Consider the following 20,646-nt stretch of genomic DNA (forward strand, 5'->3'; position numbering starts at 1 on the left):
CTGTTTTGTTACGGTATGTGGATGCTATTGAGTTCTGCCGTGTCAGCTGCCTCCAGCCCGACTTAACATCTCCCTGAGGACCGGTGCCGCTGGTACTGGCTATCAGCAGAGTGCAGATATATGCGAAAGAGAAGAAAAAGGACTACAGCTGTATTTGTTCAATAAAGGACAGAAACACGCGTTCAGACTGCGCCCTTGATGGAATAATGAATCTGCAACACCAACAGGTTTATTCAAGGCTGTGGCGAGCATGAGGGATGGAGGGGGCATGGTTGGCAGTAGCAGGGTAGGTTTTGAGGGAGCAGAAGCATACTGAACTGACTGCATCAGTTGCATAGGGCATTTCTACCAGCCAGCCAAAAAAACAGGAACAAAAACATGCGTTCAAGCAGCTTTTCTCAGAGGTCGGTCGCTCGTGTTAGAGCCACAAAATAAGTGTAAACAAAGGGAGGGGGATCAGCAGCGCCACAAGGGCTGGACTGGAGGGAAGAAAAAAGCCCAACACGCAGGAGGAGGCAGCATCAGCTGTGGCCTGAGGAGTGGGATCAAGGGCTTGCTTGTGTTATGGACACAAAAGAATAACCAGTATAAACCAGGGAATTAGGATGTGCAGCGCTGCAATAGCTGGGCTGCAGGGGAGACAAAAGCCCAACATGCAGGAGGAGGCAGCAGCTGAAGGAGTGGGAGGAAGCCCTTTCATATGTGAACAGCTGGTCCAAATAAGAAACAAGCTCTCATCATTGCTGTGGCGGGGGCGCGCATTCCTTTGAAGTTTGATGCGGGGGCGGGGGAGCAGATTCCTTTGAAGTCTGATGCCGAGTCTCACAATCTGATAACAAATGGTGTGTGATGTGATGTGCATGGCTCACATGAACTGTACCTAATCCGCAGTTTGGGTAGACTTTTGAAAGCCTTACTATAATCTCGCCAAACAAGCATTGCTAAAGCAATGCTTTTAGCGAGATCTAAAAATCAGCATCTTCCTGAAAATTTACTCAACACTAATCTCCTAGCGATTGCGCATTAGTACTGCAACTCTCCTTGTCTGCTGCAAAACCTCAGAGAAGAGCCAATTCATAAGAATCTGCTGTATCGAGTTTCGAACGCAGTTAGAGTTTCTGAGTTGAATATAAGTTTCTGAAACAACTCAAAGCATTACATTCATCTTAACAAAAGGAAGTAACCATAACTACAGAGATTGCAAGTCAAATTATTCATTGTCAACGTACCTGAGCAGTCAGACGATTCGGAGACTCTTCGTCCTAGTTCCTGCCATGCAAGTAGACCCTAAATAAGAAAATAAAAAAGAAATACAGTTAATAACTTTGTCATTTAAAAGTACAAACTGCCAAGCATTCAAAGAGTACATAAAAAGAAGAAGTGCATTGAAGCTTGTAGAAGAGGAGCAATAGCTCTAGTAGTATTGGTACGTTTAAGAGAGTTTAGAAATAATACAAAGAACGCTCGAATGTATTTTTAGAGATTACATTGTTTGATTCTTCCTACAGTTATTCAAATATCGCAGAGAGGTGCTAAGAGTAGACAAGTAGAAGTGAAGTGGAAGAAGCATTTCTGAAGAAGAATTAAGACTACCAGGCTGTCTCTTCTTATTTCCCTATCCCCTTTCCCCCCTGGGAGATCCAGCTAACTCAACTATTCAAGAGCAAAGTTGGTTAGTGGGAGTTTCTGGACGGGCATTGGGAACTAACATTGTTCTGCTCCCGAGCAAGTCTACTTAAGTAAGCCTCTGACAGCCTGAGTGTGAGCGCAGCCCTGTGGGCACAACCAGAATGTGAGTGCTGCTAAGTCTGTGACTTTGTGAAATGGGGAGATAGGTCCTGGGACGTAGGGTCAGCTGGACCATATAATACTTATAGAAAAACAGGGTGCTGGCCCTACAGTTAATTTATTCAGGCTCTTTGATTAGAGCAACAAATCAGGCCTATTCCCAGATTTGTACGGTATAGTTTATTTATACCCTTTACTTTTTCTTTACTTTTTCATTTTATCAAACAGATTCAATTGTATGAGAAAGGTACCACATTAACATTTACATTGAAGACATGAACACAACAATTCATTATATACACATATATACATATTGCACCATTGCTATGCAGCAAATTCAAAATCTTCGCATTGTAATTCAACAAATCATATTTCAACAATATTTTTAAAGGATAAAGTCGCTTTCAAAAGGAGGTAGAAACAAAGTTAATGACAAAAATTCAATGAAAAGAATATGTATCAGACTATATGAGTTAATCAATGTTCTAGTCAGTCCAATCATTTGGTTTGTTCCTTCCTATTAAGAATCAATTGCCTCCGTTATTGCCGATTCGTTTCGAACTCGCTAATTCATTTGGCGAGTTCTCATCAGGGCTTTATCTCTTGGAGTCTGCAAATTAGGTACAAAAGAAATAAAAACTGATTGTCTATATATTCTTGAAGACCCCCTACATATTGCACCGTCTTTCTTAGTTGCAAAAGTGCATACCTTTATCCTGATTTGTAGCACGTTTCCGGGGTTCACTTGTCACTTTCTCTCTAATTGTGGATTCTAGAAAATTCAAAAGTATGGTTTTAATAATTTACCTTAAACGTGTTGCGTGTGGCAAGACGCTGTGAACACTCTCAGATTCTACCTGTATAGTGAAGATGTCTCGCCCTCGTTGTTGAGTGGCGCTTCGTGCGTATGCTTTTCAGCTCAAATCCCAGGTTCCTGGATGCGGCAGAGGTTAGAATTAGCGAGTTCGAAACGCGTCAACAATAAAGGAGGCAATTGATTCTCAATAGGAAGGAACAAACCAAATGATTGGACTGACTAGAACATTGATTAACTCATATAGTCTGATACATATTCTTTTCATTGAATTTTTGTCATTAACTTTGTTTCTACCTCCTTTTGAAAGCGACTTTATGCTTTAAAAATATTGTTGAAATATGATTTGTTGAATTACAATGTGAAGATTTTGAATTTGCTGCATAGCAATGGTGCAATATGTATATATGAGTATATAATGAATTGTTGTGTTCATGTCTTAAATGTAAATGTTAATGTGGTATCTTTCTCATAGAATTGAATCTGTTTGAAAAAATGAAAAAGTAAAGGGTATAAATAAACTATACCGTACAAATATGGAAATAAGCCGGATTTTTTGCTCTAATCAAAGAGCCTGAATAAATTAACTGTAGGGCCAGCACCCTGTTTTTCTATAAGCTAAGTCTGTGACAGCACTGTGGGCAGTGCCTGCGTGTGAGCGCTGCCGGGTCAGTGACAGCCCTGTGGGCACAACCAGAGTGTGAGTGCTGCTGAGTCTGTGACAGTGCTGTGGGCAGTGCCTGCGTGTGAGGGCTTCTGGGTCTGTGACAGCCCTGTAGGCACTGCCTACGTGTGAGCACTGCTGCCCTGTTAAAGCACTGTGATCACTGCCTGCGTGTGAGCGCTGCCAGGTCTATGACAGCTTTTTGGGCACTGCCTGCGTGTGGGCGCTGCCAGGTTTGTGACAGCCCTGTGAGTACAGCCTGTGTGTGGGCGCTGCTGGCTCTCTAACAGCCCTGTGGGCACTGAATGAATGAGACCGCTGTCAGGTCTGTGACAGCCCTATGGGCACTGCCTGCGTATGAGTTCGTCTGGGTTTGTGACAGCTCTGTGGGCATTGCCTGCGTGTGAGCGCTGCCGTGCTGTGACAGTCCTGTGAGCACTGCCTGCTTGTGAGCGCTGCTGGATCTCTGACAGCCTCGTGAGCCCTGAGTGGGTGTGAGCGCTGATGGGTCTGTGAGAGTTCTGTGGGCACTGCCTGCGTGTGAGCAATACTGGGTCTGAGATAGAGCTGTGAGCACTGCCTGCTTGTGAGCACTGCTGTGCGGTGACAGCCCTGTTATCACTGCCTGCATGTGAGCGCTGCACGATCTGTGACACCCTGTGGCTGCTGCTTGCGTGTGAGTGTTACTGGGCCTGCAATAACCCTGTGAGCACTGACTGCAGGTGAGCACTGCCAGGTCTATGACACCCTGTGGCTACTGCCTGAGTTTGAGCACTGCAGGGTCGGTGACAGCCCTGTTAGCACTGCCTGCATGTGAGCGCTGCACGATCTGTGACACCCTGTGGCTGCTGCTTGCGTGTGAGTGTTACTGGGCCTGCAATAACCCTGTGAGCACTGACTGCAGGTGAGCACTGCCAGGTCTATGACACCCTGTGGCTACTGCCTGCGTTTGAGCACTGCAGGGTCGGTGACAGCCTTGTGAGCACTAACTGCATGAGAGTGCTGCTGGGTCTGTGACAGCCCTGTGAGCACTGCCTGCATATCAGCGCTGCAGGGTCTGGGACAGCCCTTTGAGCACTGCCAGTGTGTGAACGCTGCCGGGACTATGACAGCCCTATGGGCAGTGCCCAGTGGAGAAGTGTGGCTCAGGGGTTAGAGGCGGCAGACCTGGAGCTTGAGTTCGGCCCGGGACCAGGGTTCAATTCCCCGCCTCGGCGGGTCTTGGGCTCAAAATTCCACGGACTCGTTAATTCTCGCTCCGTTGCCTCCTCAGCTCACGGGTTCACACTCTGCGACTCTGGGCAATAGCTTGCTTAATCTCCACTACGGCCCCTCGCGGCGGGATGCCTGGCTTTCACCTTGTGGATACCCTGCTAGGGTTATCTCACAGGGGAATACCAGGACGGGTTCCCTAAGCAAGCGCGGAGATGCCCCAGGGTAAGTTGTGCGCTATATAAATTTCATTCATTTCATTTCACTTTCATTCATTTCTGTGCGTAAGTGCTGCAGGGGCTGTGACTGCCCTGTGAGCACTGCCCGCGTGCTCACAGGGCAGCATGATGTTGCCAAGTCTGTGGCAGCTCTATGACTACTGTGAGCGCTGCCGGGTCTGTCCCAGCCCTGTGAGCATTGCCTGTGTGTGAGTGCTGATGGTTATTGTTATTGTCATTGTTATTTTTGATTTGTAGCGCGCTCAATCACCTACAGGCCTCTAAGCGCTCGGGAAAGATGGTAAAAACAACAACTTTGACAATACAGAGGGTATCCACTAGCCTAAGTGGCTCATAGGGCTCTCCTGAATAACAGCGTTTTCAACCCCTTTCTGAAACGCAGGAGGTTTCCTTCCTTACGTACTGGCTCAGGGTGACAGTTCCGTGAGCATGGCTTGTGAGCAGTGCTTGTGTGCAAGTACTCCCTGGGATCTGTTTAGGTCACAAATGGTACTGCACTCTGCAACATGGCTGGATAAAAAGCATTGGCATTTATAATGCCATTAACTCCAACAAATGCAAGGAAACGCCTACTCCTTGACACAGGGTGTGGACTCCACATCCCTGATACACTCAACTAAGGTCACGGGCCCTGCTGGGTCGGAAGTATGACAGGCAGAGCGACCTCCATGCTCGACACAGCCACACTCAGCCCTGAGGATTCGCATAAGCGATGAAACACGTGTCGGCTGTCTGTCTTAGAAAATAAAGAATTTCATCGGATCACTTTCTACAGGAGATAACCAAATATTCTGTTGCTTTGTTGCTCTGTACATTGTATATTGACTCTTATACAACGTTTTATTATTTGCTTGTGTGTGCATAGGGTACTTCCTTTATACCTCTAATTGTACTTTTTCTCTTGCAACCTGCACACATGTCACTTTTTCTTCCTGTATTGCACCGTTTGCTACCTCATGTATTTTGTTTGCTCACAATTGTCACTTTTGCCTCATGTAACTTAACGTATGCTTTTGTAATTTGCTCACTTGTAATTTTTTTCTCATGTATCTTTACTGTTCCTATTGTGAAGAGCTCTGACACCTTCGGGTGTAGTAATGACTTCCAGGAGACAAGGTGAACATCTTTAAAAAGGAATTTATTCTTCTAGTTGAAGCACCCACGACCGGACGCTCCCGCTCCGCTCCAGGACATCAAGCAACTGAGTAACGTTGCTAGAATCCTAGAGCAGGACGGCGGCATCCGAACATAGAACACAGTTCAAAGGCATACAACATCACGTGTGTCCTCGCACTGTGGTACAGCGCGAGGACCTAACTACAAATCAATACACTACATCGGGTAAAGTCCGCACTCTATAAAATCACATACAAAAATAAATAAATGTCTCAAAGAGACAGCCAACTGCTGCCTAGGGGAGACCTTAAAATGACGAAAACATGAAGCAATATTATTACTAAACGTTGTAGAGTTGGCGTTCTAGCGTTCACGCTACGTCACCACGTAGCATGAACGGCGGCCATTTTGGGTCGCGCGCGAAGGTGCGAATTCGGGTGCCGGAGCTTAGGTGAGTAGCTGCCAGCTCGGCGCTCTCCGTGGCATTACATTAAATATAATAAATTAGCGGTGAACAGCTCCAAAGTGTCCTGTCATTCTTGGGGGACCAACTCCACCTCCACAGTGGCGACGAGGCTGGGACCTGAGAAAAAAAAATGAAAGTATAAGGGAAAGGGACCCACAGCAACAGCAGGAGAGGACACGCAGACAGCACTGCGAGACTGGCCCCACTGAAGCAGACCAGACGACCACGGAGAGTACGGCAGAAGCGGCGGGGGGCTCACCAACCTCTAGGACAGAATCAAAGAGTCCAGGTATAAGGGCACCGCTCACCCAGGACTAAGAGAGAGGAAAAGCACATCCAGGAAGGGCGAGGCAGTAGGAAGACAGCTACCCAAAGCCCAATAGAGCAGGAGCACTGGCGGAATTCAGGGGCAGTGGAAGTGGAGACGCAGGAAGTCCCCAACTCCAACCAGAACAGGGAGAGGAGAGCAAAGCGCCAGGTAGCCCCAAGAGCCTGAATACTGCGCCGGAGAAGCGCGAAGCCATGTGTGCGCAGACATCCTCAGGGACGGCTCCAATACCATTCCTGCCCAAACCTGGAGAACCCCTGATGAAGTGGGATGATTGGAGAGAGTACATCCTAAATTACATCGAGGTCCTGGAAGACGAAAATAAGGAAGCGTTCACGAGTAAAAGGAAAAGAAGGATTCTACTACTCAACCTAGGCCCCGAAGGGATCAGGGTATTTAAGAACCTAGTACCCAAACCTCGGCAAGATACAGATGACTATCTCTTTGCCCATGCGATCAAAGAACTCAACGAGCACTACCGGCCGGCAGTGTGCGTGTCAATAGACCGCTACAACTTTCAGCAGCGGAAACAAGAAACTGGCAAATCAATCGACAAGTATGTGGCGGCGTTAAAAAAGTTAGTGACGACATGCAAATACGGCACACTCCACGATGAGTTCATCAAGGACCAAATTGTGATGCACACAACAAACAAAAAGGTGCAAGACAAACTATGGGCGAGCGGTGATGCCTCGTTGAAAGAAGTGATCGTGATAGTGAAGAAGGCGGAATTGGCGCGGAGATGCGCAGACGCAGCTAAAAGAGAACCAGCAGCGAGGCCAATGGTAAATAAGATAGACGAAGAAGAACCCAAAGGAGGGAATAAGAACATGGGTGCGGCTTATAGAGGACCCCACAGATGGCTGGGGAAGCAGGGGCCACAAGGGAAGCAGACGAAAGGAGTTAAGAATCCCTGCTACCGTTGTGGCAGTTCGGCTCATGAAGCGCACGACAAGAGATGCCCGGTGTTCCATGCCAAGTGCATGTTTTGCGGCATAATGGGGCATTACGAAAAGGTATGTCTGAGGAAAGCAGGCCGCAACACGGTGAAGTATGTGGACCAAGACCAAGAAGGCATAGAAGAAAGACGTCAAGAGGAAGAGGACGAGGTGCTATGAATAGAGGATCAAGTTCTAAGCGTGGACGCCAAGAGGTCGAACAAACTGTTACTTGACATGCTAATAGGCAGTGTGATGATAAGCATCGTGGCGGACTCAGGATCGCCATACATGATAGTCCAGAGAGCAGTATGGACTGAGAAATTCACGCCTCATTTGGGTCCACAGTTGGAACCGCCAGACATCAGACCTGTCACGTACCTGGGAGATCGCATCCCAATGGTGGGGTTCAGACCATTGAAATTCGAGTTCAGGGGACGCAGTGCCGCTTGCAAATTATATGTAGCAGAAAAGGGCCCGTCGGTCCTAGGCTGGATGGATCAAGGAGACCTGGGCATCAAGCTGGACCCCGGTGGAGTGGTACAGGTGCTGATGACGGAGCCGGAACAATGGCTAGACCTAGAAAAATGGAAAAGAGACTTTCCAAAGGTGTTCGGCGTAAAGGTTGGGAAATTGGGAAAATTCTCGCACAAGATCGTACTCAAGATGGATGCCAAGCAGGTATCACACAAAGTGAGGAATGTGCCGATCGCAGTTAGGGAAGCAGTGCAACAGGAACTACGAGAGCTGGAAAGGAATGGGATAATAGAACCCATTGCATGTGCGGAGTGGCTGGCGCCCCAGGTGGTGGTAATGAAGCCTAACGGCAGGTCCGGTTGTGCGTGGACCTGCGTGAACTAAACAAAAGCATCGTGGTGGAAAAGTTCCCGTTACCCCGCATCGAGGAAATGCTGGTGAAAACCAAAGGAAAAAAATGGTACTCCACCATTGACCTGACGTTGGCTTGCCACCAGATAGCATTACACCCGGAAAGTAGGAAACTGACGTCATTCATAACTCCCTTTGGGTGTTACCAACTCTGCAGAATGCCTTTTGACCTTGCCTCAGCAGCGGCCGTCTTCCAGAAACTCATGCACCGCCTCTTCAAAGACATGGAAGGGATCCAATACTTCCAAGATGATATCCTGGTGATGGGTAGGGACCAACGAGACCACGACACCAAGTTGTCCAGGGTACTGAATGTACTGGAGGAAAGAGGACTGACCGCAGAGTGGCAGAAGTGCCGTTTAGAGATGGCCTCTGTCACCTATCTGGGACATGAAATTAGTGAACAGGGTATCACACCAAAGAAGGAGAATGTGAGAGCAATATGTGATGCTCCACCCCTCTCCAGCAAGGAAGAAGTTAGGTCCTTTCTAGGGATGGCTGAATATTACAGCAAGTTCGTACAACACTTCGCCACCAAGACCCACCACATGAGGCAGCTCACGAGAGAGAAAACGGCATTCGCTTGGACGGAAGATACGCAGGAGTTCGAATGTATCAAAAGGATGTTGTCCAGGCCATACCCCTCCAGGGGTACGACCCGCAGGGTCAAACGGTGTTGACAACGGATGCCAACGACAATGTGCTGGGAGCAGTCCTGATGCAAGACAGGGGCGGAGGAACGATGGAGACATTAAGCTTCGCATCCAGAGCCCTGACAGATACTGAAAAGAAGTTTAGCGTCATCGAAAAGGAAATGCTTGCAGTAGTGTGGGCCATGGGCAGATTTCGTCAGTTCTTGTGGGGCACGAGGTTCCACCTTAAAACAGACCACAAACCTTTGGTGAGAGTTCTCACGTCTAACGGGCATGCGAGCGCCACTCCCAGAATTGCAAAAATGAGCCTCAAACTGTTGGAGTATCGATATGATGTGGAATACATCCCGGGCAGCAGGAACAAGGTGGCTGACTACCTGAGCAGGGCTGCAGCAATGGAAAAAGCCGATGAAGAGAAGGAAGCATGTGAAGAGATGGTGGCATTGATGGAAGACCCGGAGAAGGTAATAAGCAACCAAGAATGGAAGGATGCGTACAAGGCGGGCAGGAACATCCAAGAGGTGATAGAACACATAGGTGGTGGATGGCCCGAAAAAAAGCATTTAAATGGAAACTTGAGGAAGTATTACAAAGTAAGAGAGGAGCTGTCCCTGGATGACAAAGGCGTGTTTGTATACAGAGGGGATAAGGTGGTACCCCTGGAGGGGCTAATCCCGAGGCTACTGGCAATACTGCATGAGGGTCATCTAGGTATTGGTAAAACTAAACTGAGGGCCAAACAAGGATACTGGTGGCCTGGCATGGACATACAAACTGAACGACATGTAAGAGAGTGTGACCAATGCCAGCGTGCAGACAAAACCATGACACCATTGAGGCCGGCCTTAGGAAAATTTGCTGCCCCGAAGAATCCTTGGGAGGAACTCTCCATTGACATACTGGGACCAATACTGGACGAACAAGGAACTCCAAAATATCTATGTGTCCTATTAGACAGGTACTCAAAATGGCCTGAAATTCAAGTCCAAGAGGAGATGGATACGGAAACCATACTTAGATTCCTCACCGCGAACTATCTCAGGGAAGGCATTCCCAAGTCCATATTGAACGATAATGGTCCTCAATTCACATCAGAAAAGTGGCTTAAATACATGGAGAGGAATGGGATCATCGCCAAACACACGTCCATATATCACCCTGCGGGAAATGGACAAGTGGAATGATTTAATGGAGTACTAATGGGGTCCATCCAGGCAGCCATCATGATAGGGAAGGACTGGGAAAAAGAGATTCTACACATGATCTGGGCCTACCGCATCACGCCCACAAGTACGGGGTACAGCCCCTTCCAGATTCTCAGAAGCAGAGATCCCTTCACTAAAGACAATTTGGCATGGAAGGAAAAGACTGTTACTAGCAAATGGTCTCCGGCTGTAGTACAGAAAAACTTGGAAAGAGCTCAAACCATATATACTGAACATTACAACAAAAGGAAAAATGTAAAGGACATGTCATTGGAAGAAGGAGAATGGGTGAGGGTCAAGCTGGCAGTGTTGCAGAAAAAGGGAGACAGCAAATACATCCGGCCCCTCCAAGTCAAAGAGGTTTATGATCGAGCAGCGTTGCTTAGTGATTGAAATGTGTGGTCCCAGGACCGCATGGCTCGATGCAACAAGATCATACAATGGGTTCCTGAAGATCGGGAACAGGTAGTGACAGATCAGAGCACAACAGAGAATGAGCAGACCACACAGGAAGGAGACATGGAAGGTGCGGATCCAGGAGGGGAGCGAAGGCGCAAATTTGGGTGCCGGAGCTTGGGAGAGTAGCTGCCAGCTCGGCGCTCTCCGTGGCATTACATTAAATATAATAAATTAGCAGTGAACAGCTCCAAAGTGTCCTGTCATTCTTGGGGGACCAACTAGTGTCTGCATTGGATTCCGAGTGCAGTGCATGTGAGGTTGAGTCTCCCAGCCCAGACCTGTATTGGGCGCTGCAGGGTTGGACTAGCTGGCAAGTTTTCAGATAACTTGAGCGTGGTATTTAATTAATGTCAAAGGAAGTATGAGTGACAGCATAGTGTGTGCCGCTTCGAGTGACCCTTTCTCCCGAGTGAAGCTTGCCTGCATGATCAAAATAGCGAACAGTCTTTCATCTCCTGTGGCGGTAGGTCAAGGTGTTCCCCAAGGCTCTATACTCGCACCCACATTGTTCAATCTCTATTTAGAACCACTGGGAATTCTCCTAAGTAAATCCAGGATTCACTATCATCTCTATGCAGAGGACACTCAACTCTACCTCAAGATTGCCTCCACTCACGATCTCTCCATCCTAAGCTCTACTCTCGACTCCATTCATAACTGGATGTCAACTCATCAACTGATTCTGAATCCCTCCAAAACTGAATTCCTCCTCTTCTCCTCCTCACTCTCTCCTTCCCCGGTTCAATCATGGATGGATCAGATGAATCTACTAAACAATAAACCCATCATTGTCGACAGCGCAAAATCCCTCGGTGTCATACTAGACAAAAAACTCAATCTAATTCCCCACATCAATTCCATTGCAAAATCTGCTCGTTTCCAACTGCGCCTTCTTTGGGGAATCCGTCGCTTCTTCCCGGAGCAGGACCTTATAACCCTGGTGCAATCGCTGGTCCTCTCCAGACTTGACTACTGCAATTCTCTTCTTACGGGCCTCCCCAAATCCCACTTGTCTCCACTGAAGTCTGTTTTCCATTCAGCAGCTCGTTTCATCTATGGGGCCAAAAGAAGCGATCACATCACACCGATGTTATCCACCCTCCGCTGGCTTCCCTTCGAGGCTAGAGCTATCTACAAGACCGCTTGTATCACCCACAAAGCCTTGCTCTCTTCCTCTCCTTGCTATCTGGCAAATAAACTGAAACTCTCTGGAGGCTCTAGACCTTCACGCAATGCGGAGAATCTATTGCTTGAACCTCCCACTTTCAAGAAGAAAGGACGATGGCCCAATCCTTTTCAGGGAACGCAGTGAGAATCTGGAACTCCTTTCCGCCTCAGCCCCGGACCACCGCCTCCTCCCAGGCCTTCAAAAGGGACCTCAAAGTTCTCCTCCTCCAGAGACACCTCCAAAAATAACTCACGTCCTCTTTGTTATTTGAAGGAAGACCTCCCACTACTGAAAAGTCTACCTTCTATGATCATGGAAGTGCCTTCCTAGTGTGTTCTTGTGGTTGGAGCGTTCGCCTTTTTAGGTCTCGTGACCTATCAATGCGCATGCGCATTGATAGAGAAGCGAGACTATAGGGCTTTAAACAAACTTTAACTGACTGGCGATTTGGTGCTGTGCCCGTGCGCTTTTAGTTCAATGCGCAAGCGCATTGACCTAAAATGCGCGTGCACAGCATCAAATTGCCAGCCATCTGTTGCCCAGCTTGGTGCCGCTCCACCCTCTGCCAGATCAAAGGCTTTCACGGCCGGCCGGCCGTGCTTTCAGTTTCACGGCCGGCCTGCCGTGTAAAGTGCACTTTTTATTTACGATGCCCACCATACAGCCTTCTTGAGCTGTTCTTTTGATGGATGAATGTGGTTGCTTTGATTTCAATTTTTAGTCACTGAACGTGCGCTGCAATGGATTTCTTTAGCTTAAAAGAATTGTTAAGTAAGTTATTGGTCTTTGTCAGTAATGCTCCGTTTCTTTTTGCACAATATATGCAGTTTGCAGAAGCACTATTTTTTGGGCAATGTGTTTTCTTTTTCACCAGCTTTCTTATTTGTCTTTCCATGCTCTTTATTTAGTTGTGTTGGTGACTTTTTATTAATCGGCTGTATAATGTGCTGTATTCACACAGCTAAGTGGATAGTCTTATTTATTTCTAAATGATCATGGCTGGTTAAGGTTGCGAGTCAGCGCAAAATAAATCATTATTTTATATTGTATAATCCGCACTTGATGCATGCGGGTTCAATGTAATCCAACACCACTTCCACCACCACATCCACACCCACCACCACATCCAACACATCCACTGCATCCACCATCACCACTGCATCCACCACATCCACCACCGCATCCACCACCACCACATCCACCACCACATCCACCACCACATCCACCAACACTTTAACCACACCCACCACCGCTACATCCACCACCACCACCACCCCATCCACCACCACTGCATCCACCATCAACACTGCATCCACCACCACCACATCCACCGCATCCACCACCATATCTACCATCACCACCACATCCACCACCACATCCACCATCACCACCACATCCACCACCACATCCACCATCACATCCACTAGCACCTCCACATCCACCATGACATCCACCTCCACATCCACCATGACATCCACCGCCACATCCACCACCACATCCACCACCACCACATCCACCACCACCACAACATCCACCACCACACCCACCACCACCACATCCACCACCACATCCACCACCACATCCACCACCACCACCGCATCCACCACCACCACCACATCCAACACCTCATCCACCACCACATCCACCACACCCACCACCACTACATCCACCACACCCACCACCACTACATCCACCACACCCACCACCACTACATCCACCACCCCATCCACCACCACCACCCCATCCACCACCACCACCGTATCCACCACCACATCCACTGCATCCACCACCACCATCCCCACCACCACCCCCACCACCACATCCACCATCACCTCCACATCCACCATGACATCCACCACATCCACATCCACCGCATCCACCACCACCACATCCACCACCACCACCACATCCGCCACCACATCCACCACCACATCTAACACGTCCACCACCACTTCCACCACCACCACATCCCCCACCGCATCCACCACCACCACATCCACCACCACCGCATCCACCAACACCACATCCACCACCACATCCACCACCACCACCACATCCACCACCACATCCACCACCACCACCACATCCACCACCACATACACCACCACATCCACCAACACTTTAACCACACCCACCACCACCACATCCACCACACCCACCACCACTACATCCACCACCCCATCCACCACCACCACCCCATCCACCACCACTGCATCCACCATCACCACAGCATCCACCACCACCACATCCACCACCACATCCACCATCACCTGCACATCCACCATGACATCCACCGCCACATCCACCACCACATCCACATCCATCGCATCCACCTCCACCGCACCCACCACCACTGCATCCAGCACCACCGCATCCACCACCACAGCATCCACCACCACATCCACCACCACCACATCCACTGCATCCACCACCACATCCACCATGACATCCACCTCCACATCCACCACCACATCCGCATACACCGCATCCACCACCACCACATCCACCACATCCACATCCACCGCATCCACCACCACCACATCCACATCCACCACCACTACATCCACCACCACCACATCCACCACCAAATCCACCACCACATCCAACACTTCCACCACCACTGCATCCACCACCACCCCATCCACCACACCCACCACCACATCCACCACATCCACCACCACTTCCACCACCACCGCATCCACCACCACCACCACCGCATCCACCACCACCACCGCATCCACCAACACCACATCCACTGCATCCACCACCACCACCCCCACCACCACATCCACCATCACCTCCACATCCACCATGACATCCACCGCCACATCCACCACATCCACATCCACCACCACCACATCCACCACCACCACCACATCCACCACCACACCCACCACCACCACATCCACCACCACATCCACCACCACCACATCCACCACCACATCCACCACCACATCCAACACATCCACCACCACCACCGCATCCACCACCACCACCACCACCACATCCAACACCTCATCCACCACCACATCGACCACACCCACCACCACTACATCCACCACACCCACCACCACTACATCCACCACACCCACCACCACTACATCCACCAACCCATCCACCACCACCACCCCATCCACCACCACCACTGCATCCACCACCACCACCACTGCATCCACCACCACAACCACTGCATCCACCACCACCATCCCCACCACCACCCCCACCACCACATCCACCACCACATCCACCATCACCTCCACCATGACATCCACCACATCCACCACATCCACATCCACCGCATCAACCACCACCGCATCCACCACCACATCTAACACGTCCACCACCACCACATCCCCCACCGCATCCACCACCACCACATCCACCACCACCACCGCATCCACCAACACCACATCCACCACCACCACATCCACCACCACATCCACCACCACCACATCCACCACCACATCCACCACCACATCCACCAACACTTTAACCACACCCACGACCACCACATCCACCACACCCACCACCACTACATCCACCACCCCATCCACCACCACCACCACCCCATCCACCACCACTGCATCCACCATCACCACCGCATCCACCACCACCACATCCACCACCACATCCACCACCACATCCACCATCACCTGCACATCCACCATGACATCCACCGCCACATCCACCACCACATCCACCACATCCACATCCACTGCATCCACCTCCACCGCATCCACCACCACCGCATCCACCACCACAGCATCCACCACCACAGCATCCACCACCACCACATCCACCACCACCACATCCACCAACGCATCCACCACCGCATCCACCATCACCACCACCTCCACATCCACCACCACATCTGCATATACCGCATCCACCACCACCACATCCACCACATCCACATCCACCGCATCCACCACCACCACATCCACCACCACATCCACCACCACCACATCCACCACTACATCCAACACTTTCACCACCACCGCATCCACCACCACCCCATCCACCACCACATCCACCACACCCACCACCACATCCACCACACCCACCACCACATGCACCACCACTTCCACCACCACCGCATCCACCACCACCAACACCGCATCCACCACCACCACATCCACTGCATCCACCACCACCACCCCCACCACCACATCCACCATCACCTCCACATCCACCATGACATCCACCGCCACATCCACCACCACATCCACCACATCCACTGCATCCACCACCACCACATCCACAGCCACCACCACATCCACCACCACATCCACCACCACCACATCCACCACCGCATCCGCCAACACCACATCCACCACCGCCACCACATCCACCACCGCATCCACCACCACCACCACATACACCACCGCACACACCACCACACACACCACCACATCCACCACCACATCCACCAACACTTTAACCACACCCACCACCACCACACCCACCACCACTACATCCACCACCCCATCCACCACCACTGCATCCACCATCACCACCGCACCCACCACCACCACATCCACCACATCCACCACCACATCCACCATCACCTGCACATCTACCATGACATCCACCGCCACATCCACCAACAAATCCACAGCATCCACCACCACTGCATCCACCACCACCGCATCCACCACCACCGCATCCACCACCACCACATCCACCATCACCACCACCTCCACCATCACCACCACCTCCACATCCACACATCCACCACCACATCCACATCCACCGCATCCACCACCACCACATCCACCACATCCACCGCATCCACATCCACCGCATCCACCACCACCACATCCACCACCACATCCACCACCACACCCACCACCACATCCACCACCACATCCACCACCACATCCAACACTTCCACCTCCACCGCATCCACCACCGCATCCACCATCACCACATCCACCACCACATCCACACCCACCACCACATCCACCACCACATCGACCACCACATCCACCACCACCACCGCATCCACCACCACCACCACCGCATCCACCACCACATCCACACCCACCACCACGTCCACACCCACCACCACATCCACCACATCCACCACCACATCCAACACATCCACCACCACTTCCACCACCACCACATCCACCACCACCACCGCATCCACCAACACCACATCCACCACCACCACCACATCCACCGCCGCATCCACCACCACCACATACACCACCACATACACCACCACCACATCCAGCACCACTTTCACCACACCCACCACAACCACATCCACCACACCCACCACACCCAGTACCAATACATCCACCACCCCATCCACCACCACCACCCCATCCACCACTACATCCACCACCACCAACACCCCATCCACCACCACCACTGCATCCACCACCACCGCATCCACCACCACCACCACCACCACTGCATCCACCGTCACCACATCCGTCACCACATCCACCACCACATCCACCATCACCTCCACATCCACCATGACATCCACCGCCACATCCACCACCACATCCACCACCACCACCACATCCACCACCACCACCACTTTCAACACATCCACCACCACCACATTCACCACCACATCTAACACGTCCACCACCACTTCCACCACCACTACATCCACCACCTCCGCATCCACCACCACCACCACATCCACCAACACTTTAACCACACCCACCACCTCCACATCCACCACACCTACCACCACTACATCCACCACCCCATCCACCACCACCACCCCATCCACCACCACTGAATCCACCACCACCACCGCATCCACCACCACATCCACCATCACCACCACATCCACCACCACCACATCCAGCATCACCTCCACATCCACCATGACATCCACCACCACATCCACCGCATCCACCACCACCACATCCACCACCACCACCACATCCACCACCACTTTCACCACATCCACCACCACCACATCCACCACTGCATCCAACACATCCACCACCACTTCCACCACCACCGCATCCACCACCACATCCACCACCACCACCGCATCCACCACCACCGCATCCACCACCATCGCATCCACCAACACCACATCCACCAACACCACATCCACCACCACCACCACATCCACCACCGCATCCACCACCACCATATCCCCCAGATCCACCACCACCACATCTATGTGTGTGTGTGTGTGTGTGTGTGTTTAGGTGCAAAAGCAATGTTCTTGGATTTTCATCACAATAAAATACACTGAACATAATCTTCACAAAAGTTATTTACAAACGTTTAAGGTATTGCCATTATAAATTACAATAACTTTTATTTAAGTATTAATTATTTACAAAATTAAAAGCCATTGTAATTTGTAATATCAATACATCTAAGTCACGTAAATACAACACACATTGCATTACAAATGCTATAGGTGTCACATTTGCGAAAGTTAAAACTATTGACATTGTAACTGACAAAGCTATTAATTTTGCTATTTTCAAAACCAACACATGAATAAAAAAAGTGTCATTTGCAATACCAATCGCTCAAACTTTCCTAATACGAGACCTATTGCATTTCCAATGCTTGTTTACAGTACTATCCATGTACTTGTATTGGGTACCCATTTGTAACATGCACACACCACTTTGCCCCCGTAACACACGGTTTGCTACCTCTCACATGTTTTAACCTTTAATACTTGCACAAGTGCCACCTTTGCCGACGTAACGTTTGTTCTTGTGCCTGAGTGTCTAGCACATTTTGCAGTATTATACCTCAAATCATACTTTGTTTCTCTTGTAACCTGCACACTTGTCACTTTTTCTTTTTTCCTCTTGTTCACTTTTTACTACGGAGGTCAACAAAAAGGTGTACAGAGTTCCCCACGGAAGGTGGACTTAAAAAGCTAAAGCAATCCTCTCTCTCTGTGAGCAAGTAAGAAGGGCATATGATGATCCCTTGACGGAATTAAGGATGCCTCACACAATGCAAAGGTTGGACGACTGTTGCCATCCCACCCGATGATCGTATTGTGTCATCATTGGCTTCCTGCTCCCACGGCAGGCTGGCGGTGCAATGCCTGTCGGGTAGCACAGGGTGCTACACTTTTGCGGAGTTCTTTTATTCCTTAGCCAATGGGTGCATGTGTGTGAGGGGCCAAAAGCAAAAATGAGGTGTAGTAGTGAGCGTGAGTGAAGTTAAAAAAGGTCAGTAAAGTCCATTTAAGAAACCTTTAATAACATGGCTCACTGCCTTATTAAAATGGGTGAAAATGAGGGGTACTGAGGCGCAACAGTTAGGAATGATATGGCCTCATTCAACCCTCAAATGTGGTGTGGTCGACATGTTTCATGCCACTAGGGCAATTCATCAGGACCTAAAAGCTCATCAACTTATTCCGACTCCCCCAAAAATTGAGAGAATCGAATATACGACCTGGGGCGTGTCGTGAGATCAAATCCTACGTTGATTCCCCCCTAAAAGGAAACAAAGGAGAGATAGGTATAGTCAATACTATGTCTGTGTGGTTTCTAGGTCTACATGTAGTTATACCATGCAAGCAGAGTTATGGTTAGGTTTTCATAACCCCTGGGAAGTGATGGTGCTCGTTTAAGAAGAGGATTGCTTATGAGGTGAGGGGAGGGAAGAAAGGGCAAAATCATGCTGCAAGTATCGCATGCACTTTTTACTACCTCATGTATTTTTGGTTGCTCACAAATGTTTACTACCTCATGATATTTGTTTGCTCACAAGTGTCACTTTTACCGTATGGAACTTAACGTCTGATTTTGTAATCTGTTCTCGTGTAATGTTCTCATCTTGTATCATCTCTTACAATTTTTACTACCTCATGTATTGTTGTTTGCCCACAATCTTTTTGTTCCTATTGTGAAGCGCTCTGACGCCTTCGGGTAAAGTCCGCGCTATATAAAAATGCATGCATGCATAAATAAATAAATAAATAAATAAATAAATAAATAAATAAATAAAATACCCTCACCCAAAACGAAAGTAAATAAACGACGCGCGCATTCATTGCCAGATACAAGTATTTAAACGAGTCCGCCCCCTGGTTCAGGCATCCAATGAAAAGACCTTTGACAATGACGACATCCGCTCACAGAATCCGTTAAAAGGCTGGATGATTCCATTCCTACACTGCGCATGCGCATTCTCTCCGCGCTCAGCTCTGAACCGTCATTTCCTGTACTTGGACGCGGATCACTTCCTTTAGTGGTCCGTCGTCACTTTCTTTGGCTCATCGTCCTGCTCGGTACCGGCGGTGGGTGCGTTCCGGGGGCTCAGCAGGTACCGCTGGAGGAGGACCGGCCTCAGGGGGGGCTCATGGCAGTGAAGCGGGGCGCACTCTGGGCCGACGCCGCCTCCGGGCGTCCCCACGGCTTCTCGGGTAAGTTCAGGCGGTGAGAGGGCAGCGCCGCCCCCGGGGGCTGCCAGCACGAGCCCGGCCCTCAGAGAGCGTTCTACCCCTCACCCCGCAGCAGAGCTCCTTCTTCAACTGTCCCCCGCACCGGTATTATCTGTACCCCCTACAATCAGAGAGTGAGACCCAACAGCAGCAGAGCTCATTCATCACCCCCCCCCGCTCCTGCATTATCTGCACCCCCTACAACCAGAGAGTGACACCCCCTCAATACACCGCAGGGCTCCTTCATATGCCCCCTCCCCCCCCCCCGCTCCTGCATTATCTGTACCCCCTACAACCAGAGAGT

The 20,646-nt window shown here is 50.1% G+C and overlaps 1 protein-coding gene across 2 annotated transcripts in view; it reads left to right on the forward strand.

Moving 5' to 3' along the window:
• The first annotated feature begins 20,079 nt into the window (after window positions 1-20,079).
• The window catches only part of LOC147725676 (uncharacterized), a 225,664-nt gene continuing 225,097 nt past the window's right edge, over window positions 20,080-20,646 (forward strand). The window contains exon 1 of one of the 2 annotated variants that reach the window (XM_086964348.1): window positions 20,080-20,324. In XM_086964348.1, the coding sequence (XP_086820474.1) occupies window positions 20,081-20,324 (244 nt within the window). In that variant the 5' untranslated portion in view covers window position 20,080. The remainder of the gene's footprint in view (window positions 20,325-20,646) is intronic. The other variant, XM_086964347.1, reaches the window with a different exon arrangement.

Source organism: Lissotriton vulgaris, chromosome 3_2 (genome assembly GCF_964263255.1).
Source record: "Lissotriton vulgaris chromosome 3_2, aLisVul1.2, whole genome shotgun sequence".
Taxonomy (NCBI): Eukaryota; Metazoa; Chordata; class Amphibia; order Caudata; family Salamandridae; genus Lissotriton; species Lissotriton vulgaris.